Source organism: Atta colombica, unplaced genomic scaffold (genome assembly GCF_001594045.1).
Source record: "Atta colombica isolate Treedump-2 unplaced genomic scaffold, Acol1.0 scaffold149, whole genome shotgun sequence".
NCBI classification, from domain to species: Eukaryota; Metazoa; Arthropoda; class Insecta; order Hymenoptera; family Formicidae; genus Atta; species Atta colombica.
The window spans coordinates 315299-333873 of NW_017259238.1; the positions used below are offsets into that span (position 1 = coordinate 315299).

Genomic DNA, 18575 nt, shown 5'->3' on the forward strand with positions numbered 1-18575 from the left:
TCTCTCTCTCTCTCTCTCTCTCTCTCTCTCTCTCTCTCTCTCTCTCTCTCTCTCTCTCTCTCTAAAATTACTGTGGTGATAGCTCTCGTTAACCCTATCATATCGTTTTAATATTATTCATTTGATTAGTAAGGTTCGTTGGATATAAATATATTTCTGATCATTCAAAGAAAAAATATACAATCAATAATTTTGCAGCAAATAAATGAATCCTTTTTCTGCGAATTATTTAATGTATACCTGAGGTATTGCTATACTGAAGGAGAACACAAAGAATGGCACAAAGCGAATACATCTGTCACGGAAATTATGATATGGCCACAATCCAGAGATGGTCAGATATAATCTGAGAAGAGCGTAATGTCGATTGTGTTCAACCTTTTTAGTGTCGAACATTTTTCAGAATAAGAAGATTGCAGTCTGCATCTACTGTTCTATATATTCGATAGACTACAGAAAATTACTTATTGATTTCATTTTTATTTCCTATTCAGCGACAGTATCGTAATTGCACAGAGGAATAAGCTAGCGAATATTGTCTATATTTCAATCCTTTCTCTTTGATATTTTTAAATCCATTAGTTATCATTTCTCTTTGACATTTTCTTTCTATTTTGATTTTCCATATTAATATGTGTCTTATGTGAACTGGCTTTTGAATTCGAATTCTAGTGAACACTTTTATTTTATCTTCACCAAGGAAAGAATGAACTTTGAAATTATTATATATATATATTTTAAATGATTGAAAAAATAAATAACAGAAAGTAATTAATAATATAGAAAGATGAAATGTTATTTCATGACATGATGAAATAGTGCTCTAATAGTGTAGCTTCTACAAACTTTGCTGAAATGTTAGATTAAAGTAAAATTGATAAAATACAGTAATGTTAATAAAATGTAGTTTCAAGAATTTACACATATATGTGATTTTCAAATCACGTCTCATTGTCTCTATTTAAAATATATAATAAAGACAAATATGTTTATCATTAATATATGTTCGTAAAAAATTCAAAAATAGTAAGAAAGTAATTGCGTATCCAAAAAATTACTTTTCTAAAATAAATTATATTCTTAAATTGATTCGTAAGGAAGGATGCTGTCTAATAATAATCTAAAAATTAACTAATCAGACCTTTAAAAGAACTATTGTGAGTAATAGAAAAAAAATTTACATAAATAATTTCCTTATGGAGATAAAGATTATTTATGGAGATAAAGGATAAAGAATTAAAAAAAATAATACATGGATTAATACATGTGTGCGCGCGCGCGCGCGCGTGTGTGTGTGTGTGTGTATATATATATGTATATATATTTTTATAATATCATCTTTATAGTTCCTTATTGGAATGAATGTAATACTATAAAAGAAAACATCATTTCTAGAAAACAAAAAAATATTTGGTATCTGAATGATTTTTTGTATACATAGATATTATACACATTCACACAATTATCGAAGTTATCAATTATATAAAATTATTGAAATGAAACATTACATAATATATATTTTTATATCAATAGTTTTTATTACTAAAAGTTTGAAAATAATTAATAATACGTTCAATTTTAATAGCAATCATTCTTTCTCCTAATAAATTAATAATATATTCTAGATTAAATTTTTAAACTGTAACTACAAAGATACTAAAACTGTCTGTATTACCGATTAAATCATATAATTTTTGTATAACAAATACTTTTTTCTCTTTCACAGATTCCAAAATCTTTTTTCAGGATTAAAATATGCGCATTAATACATCTATAAGGAGTCTATGCTGAGAATGACAAAACATTTCGAAGTAGAAATCTTTATCATTTCTTAGTCCAATATGACGCTCCAGAGCTGTAGCATTTGCATCATATAAAATCGTATAACCCGTATTTACGAAATAATAGTCCACAAATTAGTAATTTGTATGAAGAAACAGCGTGGAGTTCTTAAAATTGAACTTAGACGTCTAATTAAAATTGTTATACGAAAATTTATGTGCATGTGTGGCATACGTGAGTAAGATATTGATGTGAATGACTCGTTCGTAAGTTTTTAATATGATTAATCGTTTTTAGGATCCATTTAAATGATTATTATAAAAAGAATTGATGATTTTCTTTTAATTAGAGCAGTCGAATGAAAGTAATAGAAAATTCAAACATTGAAATCAACAAGTTAATAACTACCATGGTTGGTAAAGCATTTGTTTCATTGTAAAACTAGATGACACGACGGATATCCTGTTCATTAAACTCTTTGGATTAGAATCGTATTCTTTCAAACACTTTCAAACAGTTTTCTGTATTATTTCGATAAAAATTTCTGCTTTCCAGATTCTTCTTTAGATCTTCGAAGACAAATACACGTAAAAATCGCTTCGAAACAAGTCTGAACTCCAGGCCAAGTTTCAGTATTTTCCATTGGAATTGTATCGCTTTGCGATTTCTATATTTTTAGAGACCTATCGCGAATTAGTAATTTTTAACAACAGTTTGGTTCACTTATATTGAATTATTGTTAAAAGTTATAGAATTGGGGTATTGAAGAAGAATCTGACAGAAAATTTATGTTAAAATTGTGTCGGATATAACAATGCAGGAAGCACTGTTTACGAGTGGGTTCAATTTTAGTCCAAGGAAGTTTATGAACAGGGCATAGTAATTTAGTTTTACAATGGAAAAAGTGCCTTGCCAATCATAATAATTATTAACATATTATTGATTTATAATATCGGAATTTTTCATCCGCTACATGTCAATTAACTATTATCCAAATCCTAATATATTAAAATTTTTTATTGTAATAAAAGACATAAGTCCGTACAACAAATCAAACTAACAAACTCCTTAATCAAAAAAAATTAGAAAGAATAAGGAGGAATAACTAGGAGTACACAGAAGAGTCACGCAAATAATACACTTATAAAGCGTAAAACTTCTTTATTCTATTAAACGCTTATATGTTTCGGCTCACTTTTGAGCCTTCCTCCAGAGACAATACAAATTAACATATATAAACTATGAATAAAAGTTATCCTGGTAAGCAGCCCCTATATCGTGAATTTAAATGTTAGAATTAAACTCGGAAAGAGTGAAAGACAGAGCATTAGATCACTTTGACTTGGTTTTCAAAAAAAGAATGTGATATCTTCTAAAGCAGTTTCCATGACATACTTCCATATGTAGCGTGGTACATATGTAGCGTCGTCTGTATGTGATGTGACGTTGTAAAATGTTTCTTTCTACATCCGTATTCTACGATAACTAATCATCCTCTATTGTTTTTAAACAGGTCTTCAACTATAAATACAAGGTGCGTCCGTGTTTTTCGTGATGTTGATTATTGTAGTACCGAAATTAAAAATTTAATTGCACTTATATAAAAAAAAAGAAAAAACTACATGTGTTACACAGAATATGCGAATCTTTATAATTAGACTGCTCAATATAAAAAGAGATAAATCGGGAGATAAACCTCAGAGAGATTTGAGGGAGAGTGGAACGGATTCACCCAGAAGCCGCCATTTGTAGTGCATTGTTGAAGTGAGTAAGAGATATGGTAGGAGCGTGATGAAATGATGCTGCACACAATAGTATTGTACCGCATTAGTACTGTGTATGTGTACATTTGCAGAAATGCACTATAAATAGTGGATCCAATCAGAGAAGGGAAATATTCTTCACTCCATTCTTCCTTGATTCTTTTGATAAACTTAATTCCGAGTTTCAGTTCATATATGCATATGTATGCGTTCTGTTTGTGTTGAGTATCGCGTGAATTTATATGAAAATACTAGCGTTATTATCCATGTGATTTATACACGTGGGAGTGAAACACAAATATGGCGCTGTCCAGCGCTGCCTTTACATGGAGGCGAAATCGGCAGTCTATTTATATGGTAGAAGTTTGTGAGAATATAACATATTCGCTAAAAGATTCAATCCTTAAATTTTCCATCAAGAATTTTCGATCAAAATTTCTTTCTTAATCTCATCATTGAATATGCGATAGTTATATAATATGCGATAATTACATATTTGCTTATTGTTCATTATTCACCAACTTAATTTAAAGCTGAATATTATGGTGATCCACATCGATGGTGTGCAAGAGAATACATTTGAGAGTCGAGATTCGCCGCGGCGATTAGAAGATTTAATAACTATACGTCAATATTATAGAATGCATTATATTTATATATATATATATATATATATAAAACATATATTATCATCTAATTAATATATAATATAAAATATAGTATAAAATATACATTAATATATCCAGATGTATGTTGGAGGATAAAAAGGAAAGACAATTTGTAGTCACGTACTTGTGGTATAAGAATGGTGATGGAAAACGTAAACATCGGCACAAAAAGAAAACATCTGTCACGAAATCTGTGATAAGGCCATATTCTTACTAAGCTCATATACGCTTTAGAAACTGTAAAAAGCGACTTTGCTAAATGTTCTTTCGTCCAGAAACACTAAGCCTACGAATTATCGACGATTTCTTGTGAATATTCGTCACTCGACAAGTTGCGGGAATAGTTATTATCAATTCCTAATGTCACAGCATTGCACGACTGTAATTATGACATTATGCAATTATTTCCCGTGACATACAATTATATCACCCTTCAATGTAAGTTCCTACTACACAATTGCGTCTTTCGATCGCAGTTTCGCGGAAAGTGATAATTCGGTATAATGAAATCAATAGTGTTCTCGTCGTGCATCGAATAAAGCTGATAATAAATTGAATTATTAACCCATAAATAGAGGAGAAGGCCATAATACCACCTAGAATGCGTTCCGATTTACGCATGAAGCGCATGATGCATCATTTGTCCTTGTTATTTATCAATTAATAAAAAGGCTAAAACGATACATCGTGCTTTTCATGCATAACACGGAACGCACTTTTAGTATTATGGCTAATGTAGATATTGTGACTTCTCTTATTTTCGCTATTACATATGGCGAATCCTAATGATTATTTATGAAATTATTTGTTTGCATTTCGCCATTACATCACTCTAATATATACTGAATAGTCAGCATTTTCACGCATTTTTTTTTGTTTTCAAGTTCGAAATATTTCTAAGGTACATTTTAACATTTAATTACATCTACTTCCTCATTTTTTTTTTAAAATTTGAGCGTATTATCACATGAATATATGTATTTTTGAGTATATTGTTTGCTATTTAACATTTTATTCGACTGTATATATTTTGAGTTACGCAAATTTAAATAATAGCATGTCATTTTGCTAATGTGACTCTCTATGCATTTTGATTATTCACGTCCTTTTTTTCGAGGTTTTCGTATTAAAGTAATTATTTGATAATCAATTATAGTTCTACTATTATATTAATTTATAGTTTATTTACATGTACTATTTTAGTAGAGAGATTTTTAGTACTCAGCAGCTTATATACAGAAGTTATGTGTACGTATATACATTTATTTGTATACATTCTAAAATATCTTACTTTTTTGTTAATTTTGTAATCAAACACTACTTTTTTTAAAACAAAATCAATTTTTTGAATCTATTTTTGAAAGGCCACATTACCATTTCTGTTTCTCTTTGAATCATTAATGCAGTGTCGCTATATTTTTATAAATATCTTAATAAAATTTTTATAAATATCTTAATAAAATTTTTATAAATATCTTATATAATAAATGTTTCGTAACTTTGAGTTTAGAATCGATTGAACAACACTTTGACGTAATTGTTAAGTTTTAAATTTCCATTTTGATTATTAACCAAGTTATTGTATAAAATCTAAATAGGAGCTCTAATATACCACTATCTCCTCTACTTATGTAGGTATATAAGTTTTCGCATGAAGATTAATTTGATCTATACTTTAATTTATTAAAAATTTAAATCTACATAAAATTTATTATTTTTATTTGTAAGTAATTACATACACTGAGGCAAAAGCATAAAATAATAATTTTCAAACATTAGAAATTAAAAGAAAAATCTATATTTTTAAAATATTCCTTTAGCAATATTTTCATTCGTTCATGTCTGAATTGCTCTGACTTTCACAAAAGTATAATTTATGTCTAAAAGAATTTTATTCTTAGACAATTATGTCAATATATTGCGAAAGAAGTCATGTAGCGTTTCTCTTTGGTGTTCATAATTCTTAAGTGATAAGAAAAAAGAAGTTAGCATAGAATTAATTTTGTTAGCATAGAATTTTATATTTTCGATATCTTTAACAATTAAAATAACTCAGATTAATTGTAATCACGTAAATGTATCACGATGATCCACGTGCAGATATGGCTTATAGAGTTTTTTTAACAAGCTAGCCTGCACACGCACGTTGAAACTGTTAATGGAAAGAGCGCAGCATCATAAAATAGAACAATGATATTTTCAGAACCTTTAAAGAGGAACATCATTATTTATATATTAAGATTTATATATGAAGATGCAAGGAAACTTGAAAAATTATCAAATAATAAAATTATATTTACCACGCAGAAACTTTCAATGGATAGACTCGCCAGCTATTATTCTGCATGGTGATATGGTTCTATTCATGATTAGCAGATTAAAAGTTTTTTGCATCTTTCCGAGGTGTAATATCAATTTGTCCTGCAACTATGATTCAAATAATGATTAATAAATAACAATAAAACTGAAAAGTTTATGTTCACAATTCTTGCAACTTTTCGATTTTTAGAATGTTGATGTTTCAAAAAAATAAGAGAGCTCTTGAACGAGCCTAAAAGGATTTCATTTCTTACATCGATTCATATGGATCGACGCTGTAATCCAATAAAAATTGAGCTCGCTAAAATTGAAAGAAAAGATGGGTGAGTTGAGAAACGTAAATAGCGAGGGGTGGTATGTCTTTCGCGTCATTTAGATTCATCAGTATCCGAAATATACATTTTCTTTTGTACCATTTTCGTATTATATGCAGAGTTTTCAATGATTCAAGAGAAAAAAATCCAGATCAGAAGACATAAATACTATTATTAATACTCATTAGATAAAAAATTATCTTTTTTGCAATAATCCTTATTGTAAAGTTTAACATAAAGAAATCGAAACATACTTGAACATACTTGAATATCATATATTGTTACCGATCATATTCAAACTAACGCTAACCAAGAATATATTGGCAAATGTGGAATCGGTCAGTTCTGCGAATCTACAGCGAAATTTGAATGCAGTTACAGATAATAGAACGTAAAATACACATTATTAAAATTGATAAAAATAACGCGTATTTTATTACATGCAGATGCTTGCAACTGAGAGCTTTGTTGTAATCATTGTCATTCATCTTGTGGGACTTCAGATGAAAATTCTCATTAATATTCTCGCCAATATGTTCCAGCATGTCTGGAAGTCACTAAAATGATAATGTTCTTGGCAAATTACGTTTTCAGATCGACTTTAAATTGAAATTAAGAAGGATCGAAACAAGCAAGGAAAGACCGGAGCCGATTGTGTCATAAAGATTGATACTTAAAAGTTTAAACTCAATTAATACATGACAAGACATTCACTTATTTTTACTGGTTATTATTACTAGATTGCTATTGCGCTAAAAGCATCGTGTATATTGCAATGACCTTTAAAAAAATGAAGTTGGTGAGTAAATTTTTGTTATCTCCTTCCATGGCGGAATTAGACAAGGTTGTATTCTGAAAGATGTGCAATAATAAAATAGCATGCATGCATTTTGCATCTAAATGCAGTTGACATGAATAAAAAATTTTAGAAAAATAAAAGTCGCTCTAGTATTTAGAGGCAATTTTTGATTGATACCGCCATCTTATGCTATATCTTGTCCGCCATGATTTTCTTCGTTTTGTCAGTTTTTAGCATTACCAATCGCAATTTCTTTGTAATAAAAATGACATGTCCCATATTTTTTTTTGTTAATTAACCATTATTGTAATAAAATTTTGAATATAATCTCTCTTAGAAAAATTGTGAATACAAACTGTCTTACTAAAAATGATAAAATATAGCTATTTTTGGTTCATATTATTCGATTTATTTTATAAGAAATCCGACGTAATGGACATCTTTCGCTAGTGGATTTGAATTTAGTGATTTCGAATTTACTAAAAAATATTTGTCATTATCGCCACAGGAAAAGAAAGTCAAATTTTGTCGGACAATGTTATTATTTTACTTACATTAATGCTATAATTACTATTATTTTCATATATGAACTGATATTAAAATAAATCTGCGTTTTTTTATGTTTTATCCATGTAAAATTTGTCATCAACCCTATGTTATTAACAACGTATGACAATTAACCCTAAACGAGATTAATTGTCATACGTTGTCACATTTTTGCAGCTTCATTTAAAATTAGAAACTTATATCTTTTCTATATCAAAGTGTTTTTTGTATCTGTTACGTTTTGTATCCGTGACATTTGTTTTCTATTATCAGTTTTTTAAAATATTCTTCCTGATATTTTTATCTGATAACCGAAAACATCCCGCAGCCATGTTGAATCAAAGCGAAATAGAAGATATCAGCAGCAATCATGGCAGTATATAGTTAGATAACAATGAATCACTATCGGATAGAAGTACTGATCTATTCTGTAGCCGTATTCCACATGGAAAGATAGTTTCGTTGTGACCAATCTAGTCGAGTTTGATGTATCCTCTATCATTATTAATTGACTTTAACATATAGAGCAATGCTGTCGAAATCATAAAGATTGGAAACATATGAGTAATACAAAGTAAAGAGCGTCGCTGAAAGATGTTATCAAGTTACTGGAAAAGAGTTTTCTAGCAAATTTTCAATTTTTTTATATACTTTTTTTCCAAGAGAATATTTATCAAAACGAAACTTAATCTATTTTCTTTTTGACGCACCTACATAAAATATCGTCAGGTATTGACCATGTATAGTATGTCGTTGCAAAATAGCCTTTTTACTATCCGTTTTTAATGATAACCAATCGTCCTCTATCGTTTTAAGACAGGCCTCTATCTACACATATCTTTCTTTTTTACGATAACAATATAATACGATATTTGTTATTGGCCAGTAAGAATTAGATTACGTGACGTTAATCACATTAAAAAAATTTGCATATATAATCACATTATTTACTTTCTTACTGTTTGCCATCAAGCTCGCTAGTTTAAAGCTGAATATTATTGTGATTAATATCGTTGGCATACATTCGAATAGATCATCGAAATCCGTCAAAGCGATGTGAACGTACAATAGCTATATTAGAAAATGTTGATATAGATGTTGTAAAACATTGATGAAATAATGATTAATGTATTTTTTCTAAAAGATAGAAAATCTGAGCCTAAAAATATTTTAGCAAGAAATATATTTTTATGAAAGGAGCTGGTTAATAATTAAGTACTATCGAACGCTACAAAGAGCGTTGCAAATTTTATATAAAAAAACATATATCGATACATTTTATATAAAAAATTTGATAGAAAGAAAAAGTTTCTCTCTGAGATTCATGTCATTATTCTTTTCTTAAGTAAAATAAATTATGTACCATGGATATAAGAATGATCGAAAGATCGTAAATGTTGATATAAAATGCAGATATTTATTGCGAATTGGATGATATGGCCACAATCCTGCTAATGTCATGTATAATCTAGGGATAGTATAATACCGACTTTGCAATATGTCCTTTTGCTCATTCTTAGAAATATTAGGAATACGAATTATATCAACGATACTTGCTTTATTTTGCGTACGGTCGTCACCAAGCGAAGCGTTTATGAGATATTTAATATTTCGTGTCAATATGTGCTAGAATAATGTATAAAACATTTTGTCCTTTCGATAGCTCTTTATCTTAATACTTCTGTATGCGAAATAATAAGTGAAATCATATTTAAAAGAAAATTAACATAATATTTAAAAATTATAACATAATATTAAAAAATGAAGGTAATCTTAATATCTTTTTAACTGTTCTACCTATAAAAAAATCAGTGATCAAAATATGTTCTTTTCGAAACCGTTCACTTTCATGTTTCGAAAACATTTTTTCGTCTCATCAAAAATAAGTGAAAAATTCAAAATTTTTAATTTAAGTGAACTATGTTATACATAAGTAAACTTCTAGATATTGTGAAAGGTTATAATATATCTATTTGGAGGAAAGGATAATGCTTTTTATTGTGAAGAAATGTATGCATTTATTTTTACACATATAATATTTATATTTTAATTGTTATAAAATTGAAGAAAAATATTAGGAATTATTGAAAGAAATAAAAGTATTTAATAATACATACAATTCTTATTCTATTAAAGAGTATTTCAACTTAGACAGTTTTAAATAAATTATTTTTGAATAAATTATTCATGCGCCAAATCATCACTGGAGAGAACGAAACATAGTGAGATAAGATATAGACGTTTTTAAAACCTTTAAGAAATAAATACAATAAAATAAATACAACAAAATAATTGAAAATACAGGAATAGAATATATTTATAATATATTTTATACTTACCGTAGCGAAGCTTTCAATAGATAGAATCACTATTTTGCCGGCGGTGATTTTGCATGGTATCGTCGTTCTATTCATGATCAGGAGAAGAAATTTTTGACATTTTTGTGAAGTATAGTACCAATTCGCTCTGCAGCTATTATTCGAAATAAAATAAATATTAAAATAATAATGATAAATCTTTACATTAATATTGAAATTGACATTAATATTGAATACTAATTGTAAGTATTTGTGTTTCTATTAAGTCTATATTTTGACATTCAATATAGGAAACTATAATTTGTCTTTTCATTCTTCTTGTATATGTTACATATATGAAGGAATTGCAAACATTAAAATTAAAAAAGTTATTAGCGCAAAATTATTTGTGGCAATTGTAAAGTATAAAAAACAATACAAGGTCTTTGATAAGACAATTGATATGACAATAAACTCTCGCATAAAGACAGAATGGCTAAACTGATTATGAGTCGAAAAGTCTGCTACCTTTTACAATTTTCGCAATAATTAATTTCGAGATATTAAGTACTAAAAAGTGCCGAATATTGATCTTCAATCATTTTTTACTTAAATACTATCAACTTTACAGAAAAATAGTAAAATACAAAAATTGATTATTTTTTTTATAGACTCTAAACATTTGTTTAGAATTTTTTTAGAATTTTTTAATACCGTATTTTCTCGTGTTGGTAAAAATAAGAAAATACAGTACTAAAAAAGTTGATAAAAATTCTAAAAATTCTAAAAAAATTCTTAGAGCTCTATGAGAAGAAAATAAACAATTTTTGTCTCTTGCTATAAAGTTGAAAGTATTTGATTAAAAAATTATTGAAAATTAATATTTTGCGATTTTTAGCCATTAATATCTTAACTATTGCAAAATGGTACTGGAGTTTTTGACTTAATTTAGTTCGCTCTATCTCTATCTTGCGAAAGTTTTATCATTATTTATCAAACACTCTGTATATTTCAATACTAACCTTTCTAGATGGCTAAAGAAAGGAAAAAAATCCAAAAAAAATGATAATTAAATTATGAAGGACTAGACTTGAATTAACTTGCATTCTTACATAGATTTATATGGCAGACCGCTATAATCAAGTAAAAATTGTGCATTCCAGAAATGGAGAAACAAATGGATGAATTGTCCGGTATACATAATTATGGGTACGGCGATGTCACTTGTATTCCTCTTTAAATTCATTAACACCTGAAATGAACATTTATCTTATTTTCCTTTTCTTTTTGTTGTTGTATTGGTCAAATTTATCCTGATTGAAGATAAACACTGGAAATTATTTTTCTTTGATAATTTTTTGTTGTTAAAATATATATAATACCGGGTGTATAAGCTTAAATCCGCTGTTTTTTAGTCAGAAAAACACATTTTTTTTTTCCTAGGAAGTAAAAACAAATTTATTTGAAGTACTTGCCCTCGCTAACTATACATTTTTCCCATCTTTCGGATTTGTGTATACCACGCCAAAAAAATTCCTCATCTTTCGAGGCAAACCACTCATCAAGCCATTTTCGGACGTCTTCGTAAGAATCGAAGTGCCGCTCAGCGAGCGCGTGGCCCATCGACGAAAACAGGTGATAGTCAGAAGATGCCAGGTCTGGTGAGAAAGCGGAATGGGGTAGCACTTCTCAGTTGAGTGTCTCCAAGTAGTTTTGGACCATTGTTGACGTATGCGATGGTGCGTTGTCGTGGAGGAAAATCAGCTTGTCATGTCTTTTCTGATAATGCGGCCTTTTTTCACGCAGAGCACGGTGCAATTTGATCAGTTGTTGGTGGTAGCGGTAAGCATTAACAGTTTCACCAGGTTTTAACAGCTCGTAGATGGCACCCTCCTGATCCCACCAAACGCACAGCATGGTCTTCCGTCCGAAGCGATTTGGTCTTGAGGAAGATGTTGATGGTTGGGCGGGATCAACCCAAGATTTCTTGCGTTTAGGATTCTGAAAATAGATCCACTTTTTATCGCCTGTCACAATCCGATGCAGGAACGACTTTCTTTTTTGTCTGGCAAGCAGAATTTAGCATGTGTTTTGGCGTCGCTCCATCTACCTATCGTTCAGTTCATGTGGCACTCATTTTCCGATCTTTTGAACCTTCCCCATGGCATGTAGCCGCATGGAAATGGCTGGTTGAGAAATACCCAATTGCTCGGCTAGCATTTTTTGCGATTGCGTATCGTCCTGGTCCAAAAGAGCCTGCAATTGACAATCCTCAACCTTCCTGGGCCGATTTTCACGCTTCTTGTCACTCAGGTCGTCATTGAACCGGCGAAACCAATCTCTGCACGTTGTTTTCGATAAAACATTGTCGCCATAGGTTTCCACAAGCATTCGATGCGATTCGACAGCCGATTTCTTGAAACAGAAAAGCAAAGCTTCCCGCATATGCTTTTTTTTTAGCAAAAACCTAGACATGATTACGAAAGAAAAAATGTATGTGTTGTATGAAATTGCTGATGTGCTGGTTAATGTTGACAGATGTCAAACATAAAAAAAAGTTTGTTGTGTGCCCAGGGTAGCTTTGTACGCTCACTAATGTCACCTATGAGCAAACAGCGGAATTTAAGCTTATATACCTGGTAAAAATTTCAAAATTATTTATAAAATAAAAAAGAAAAGTTGATATATACTTGAACACCAGCTGCACTGCCACAGATCATATTTAAATTAAGATTTATCAGAAATATCTTCGTAAATATTGCTTCGATATTTTCCGCAAATCTGTGAAATGAGAACACTAAACGATTATATGTAAATTAATATGTAAATATTATTTAACGATAGAAATGGTTATCATTATTTCTTTATACATACTCTATCACATTGAGATGTCTACGCAAACAAAAGTGTAAAGTTTTGCTATAATTGTTGTCTTTAATCTTGTCTGATTTCGCATTGAAATCATTCGCGTTATTTTTTCCAATGTTCTCCAGTGCATTTCTATAATGTTATGAAAAATACCGATGCTTTTAACAAATTCAGATTTTATATAATAAATCATCGAAAAAATTGATAGCAATTTAAGAAGAGTATTGTTATTTTTTAATGATAAAAAAAGAACTTATATTACCCTATGATCGAGAACATTCCACAAGCATGTTGAATTAAAACATAGTACAACCCATCAACCGCGATTGTGGCGAACGTGTGAACGAACACGGAAATATAATTATGCAGTGCTATCGGATATATATATTGATTGAATTTTTCGCCGTATTCAACATTAAAAGGTAATCTCGATGCAATTGGTATAGAAGATTTTGTCGTATTGGAAATATCATCCGTAATCAGATTCACTATGATTGGTTTAAGCATGAAAAGGGTCGTCATTGTGTGCACAAAAACTAGAATAAACGATATTCGTAGAAAGATCTTTAAGCCATACGTTTAAATATGTTTAAAGTATCGATTTTTTTCACAGTAAGTATATTCTTTAAGAAATATTTTTTTATAGATGCAATAACAATATTTTAGAAGATCGCTAAGAATATGATCCAAAATGCGCACTTATATATAAGTATGTTTAAGAAGTTGTCATAAGTTTCTATTATATACCTGCATAAAATGTCGCCAGATACTGTCCATATCTTGTATGCTGTTGCAAAATAATTTTTTCTACATCTGTATTTACTGATTGCCAGTCCTTTTGTATTGTATTAAGACAAATCTTTACCTAAACACATGCCATATTTCTTGCCATTGTAACATTTTTTCGTATAAAAGTCCAATGTTAATGCAAGGCCGAAAATTCATCACTTACTTTCTTGCTATTTAACATTATAATTACTATTTTAAAGCTGAATAATGTACTGATAATTAGAGGTGGTATACTCTCGAACACGTCATCGAGAGTTACAGATCCAATTAGTAAATAAAGTACCTACATTGGAATCAGTAAAATGAAACGTAATGAAGTTGTTGAAATTAGTTTTGTATAATTTATAATCAAAAAGATATAAAGTAAATTCGGGTTTTAGATCCTGTTAGGTTATAAGCCCCATCTTCCTTATTTTGTGTGTTATCCGGTCATTTGCAGTGCCGTTCTGTTTAGAGCAGTGTTGTGACGTATATATGTTGAACTAGGTAAGTGCAAGAAGTTGTTTCTCTTTCGCATATTTCTGTGGCTATGTTATTACATCTAATCATGGGAATGTTTTAGAAGGCATTTCCGTGTTGGACAATTTTTCAAGTTAATCTTGAAAAACTACAAGGTTTCGCGCAGTCCCTATACAAACGAGACATAATGCTGATTCTACAATGGGTAATCGATAATCCTAAGTCTTATTGAATCTAAGTGAAGTTGACCAATAGTCAACTTGTATGTCTAACGCTGATTGGCCAACTTGACCAGTTAAAGCTAACGCTGATTCTACAATGAGTCGGTAGTCCTAAAGCTTATCGGTGAAGTTGATCAATAACCAACTTGTACGACTAAGGCTCATTGGCCAACTTCATCGATCAAGACTAATATTCGTATTCATAGTCAGATTTTGTAGTTAAGGCTTCCTTATATTTATGTTTAGATGCTCAGCAGCCAATGAAATGATTCATAGAGTATCTAAAGATAAATTTAAGTCTTAAATATAAGGCCTGACTATAAATACGAGTATAAAACTTCTGACTACCAACTCATTGTAGAATCAGGTATAAGACTTTCGACTACAGAATCTTGTAGAATCAGCATTAGCCTCATCTTTTGTAATATAAGCCCCACCGAAGTTATGAGTTGTGGTGAACTCACTCATTGTAGGTACTCTCTAAATCTGATCTCTAAATCTGAAAGTGGATAATCACCGATATCAGTGTCAAATATGACTCTAATAACAGTGAATGAAATATAATATGAGATCTCTAACCTAGCTTTGTTATATGATCTAATTAATCTTGTTTTAATGTATAAATTTAATGAATATGGTATTAAAGATTGAAATTAACAAATATTAATATTTTAAGTATACAATGCTCAAATTATCTTTCTTTCTTAGTGTGCCTTCTAACAAGATTCAGTGATCATCTCATTCTTGTTTAATATGGACGAACAATAAGATATAGCGATATATTTGTGTCGCTTGTTGAAAGGTACACCTCCGGTAAACTTAGTTAAACTTTGCTAATTATCCAGTGTCAAGTATGCTACTAGATAATCAGTGACTATTCACTGAAAAAATAAAAATTCCTACATTTTTTCTTTTTTATAGTGTTCTTAAAGAAACATTTTTTTTGTAATCTCCCACACAGTAAAAAAATAAATAATTATGTTCCTTGAATGAGTTTTTGTATGAAAAAAGATTTAAAAAGTGATTTTCTTGCATTTCTGTAACATGAGGCTTATATATCCCGGACAATTTCACGAAGAGTCATTTTCCTACATTTCTTTTAGAAATGTCTCATTTGTTGTTTTATATTTTCGCTAAAAATATGAAGTTATTGTAGAGGAATCAAATATAATACATAACAATGTTTGTTTCGTTAATCTTGGAAAATTACAGTGCCAATTTTAAAAAATGTGGAGCTTATGACCTGGCTTACCTTGTAATAGAAAATATTATATACATATACATATATTTACTTATTTTAATTTCACACATTCACGGATTTATAATTACTTTTGATTCATTACATGAAAATTGTTTCTGTCCTTTTTCTTTTTTTCTATCGTCTGATATTAAAATTATTCATGTATACTTCACAAATTTATAATGTGTGTGCGCGCGGGTGTAAATATTTAATTAATCAAATTAAAAGAATATAAAATAAATATGATGAGATAAAAAAAATATGATGAGCTCTCAATATTTTAAATAAACAATATTAAAATGTGAAATCGAAGATTAACGAGTTATTCGCTGGTTCTTATGTGTTTATAATTGAATGCTTTAATAATAAAATCAGATATAATAGTGTATAACAAATGTTTTGAACTATTATTAAGTCATTTTCATTGTTAACAAAGTCGCAAAAAAATTTTAAAATTATCAATACATGTTAAATATCATTACATAAAAACAATCTTTTTAATGAATTATTTCGCAAATAAATTCCTAACCGATGATACAATATTTCTCTATTCATGATGCATTTTTCTTAGTAATATTAAAATGATGTGAGATTTAATGAGAGCAACAATGGCCGAAACGTTCGTTCATAATTATGTGAGTTTGGAAAAAAGGGCAATGAGTGTACATATATGTAGGAAATTATATTAAACTTATATTAACACTTATATTAAAAATATACGCAATTTTTGCGCTCTCTCTTTCTCTCTCTCTCTCTCTCTCTCTCCTTCTCTCTCTCTCTCTCTAATTATTGTGGTGATAGCTCTCATTAGCCCTATTGTTTTAATATTATTCATTTGATTAGAAGAGTTTGGATATAATTTATAAAAGTTTGGATATAATTTATTTCTGATCATTCAAAGGAAAAAATATACAATCAATAACTTTGCAGCAAATAAATGAATCCTTTTTCTGCGAATTTTTTAATGTATATACCTGAGGTATTGAAATACTGATGGAGAACATAAAGAACGGCACAAAACGAATGCATCTGTCGCGGAAATTATGATATGGCCACAATCCAGAGATGGTCAGATATAATCTGAGAAGAGCATAATGTCGATTGTGTTCAATGTTTTTAGTGTCGAACATTTTTCAGAATAAGAAAATTGCAGTCTATATCACTATTGTTCTATATATTTGATAAACTACAGAAAATTACTTATCGATTGTTTTTATTTCCTATTCAACGACAGTATCGTAATTGCACTGAAATCACTGAGGAATAAGCGAGCGAATATTATCTATCTTTCAGTCCTTTCTCTTTGATATTTTTAAATCCGTTAGTTATCATTTCTCTTTAACATTTTCTTTTACTTTGATATTCCGGAAATTATGATATGGCCACAATCCAGAGATGGTCAGATATAATCTGAGAAGAGCGTAATGTCGATTGTATTCAACATTTTTAGTATCGAACATTTTTCAGAATAAGAAGATTGCAGTCTGTATTATTTATTCTGTATGTTCGATAAATTACAGAAAATTACTTAGCGATTGTTTTTATTTCCTATTCAGCGTAATTGCACTGAGATCACTGAGGAATAAGCGAGCGAATATCATCTATATTTCAATCCTTTCTCTTTGATATTTTTAAATCCGTTAGTTATCATTTCTCTTTAATATTTTCTTTTACTTTGATATTCCATATTAATACATGCCTTATATGAACTGGCTTTTGAATTCGGCTTCTAGTGAACTTTAATTTTATCTTCGCAAAGAAAAGACTGAATTCTGAAATTATTATATATATATTTTAAATGATTGAAAAAATAAATAACAGAAAGTAATTAATAATATAGAAAGATGAAATTTCATGACATGATGAAACGCTCTAATAGTGTAGCTTCTACAAACTTTGAAATTGCTGAAATGTTAGATTAAAGTAAAATTGATAAAATACAGTAATGTTAATAAAATGTAGTTTCAAGAATTTACACATATACGTGATTTTCAAATCGTCTCATTGTCTCTATTTAAAATATATAATGAAGACAAATATGTTTATGTTATTATTAATATATGTTCGTAAAAATTTCAAAAATAGTAAAAAAGTTATGAATTGTGTGTATCACATGTCCAAAAAAATTATTTTTCTAAAACAAATTATATTTTTATATTGATTTGTAAGGAAGGATGCTGTCTAATAATAATCTAATAAAAATTAATTTAATAAAAATTAAACTAATCAGAAGTTTAAAAGAACTATTATGAGTGAGTAATAGAAAAAAATTTACATAAATAATTTCCTTATGGTAAAGGATTAAAAAAAATATAATATATGGGTGTGTGTGTGTGTGTGTGTGTGTGTGTGTGTGTGTGTGTGTGTGTGTATGTGTGTGTGTGTATTTCTATAATATCATCTTTATAGTTTTACGTTTATTATTGGAATGAATATAATATTATAAAAAAAAACATCATTTATATATTAACAAAAAAATCAATATTTGATATCTGAATGATTTTCTGTAT

General features: G+C 29.1%; 1 protein-coding gene and 1 pseudogene across 1 annotated transcript; both read right to left on the bottom strand.

The window, feature by feature from the left end:
- Positions 1 to 6526: 6526 nt before the first annotated feature.
- On the bottom strand, positions 6527 to 7391 carry LOC108685217 (annotated as a pseudogene).
- Positions 7392 to 10391: 3000 nt separating this feature from the next.
- LOC108685218 (odorant receptor 13a-like) lies at positions 10392 to 14326 on the bottom strand. Its single transcript, XM_018189903.1, has 8 exons — positions 14309 to 14326; positions 14104 to 14221; positions 13619 to 13892; positions 13363 to 13488; positions 13179 to 13269; positions 11601 to 11740; positions 10531 to 10663; positions 10392 to 10442 (listed from the first exon to the last, which is right to left on the bottom strand). Exons 1-8 carry the CDS (start codon positions 14324 to 14326, stop codon positions 10392 to 10394), a joined length of 951 nt encoding a protein of 316 aa, XP_018045392.1.
- Between the last annotated feature and the right edge of the window lie 4249 nt (positions 14327 to 18575).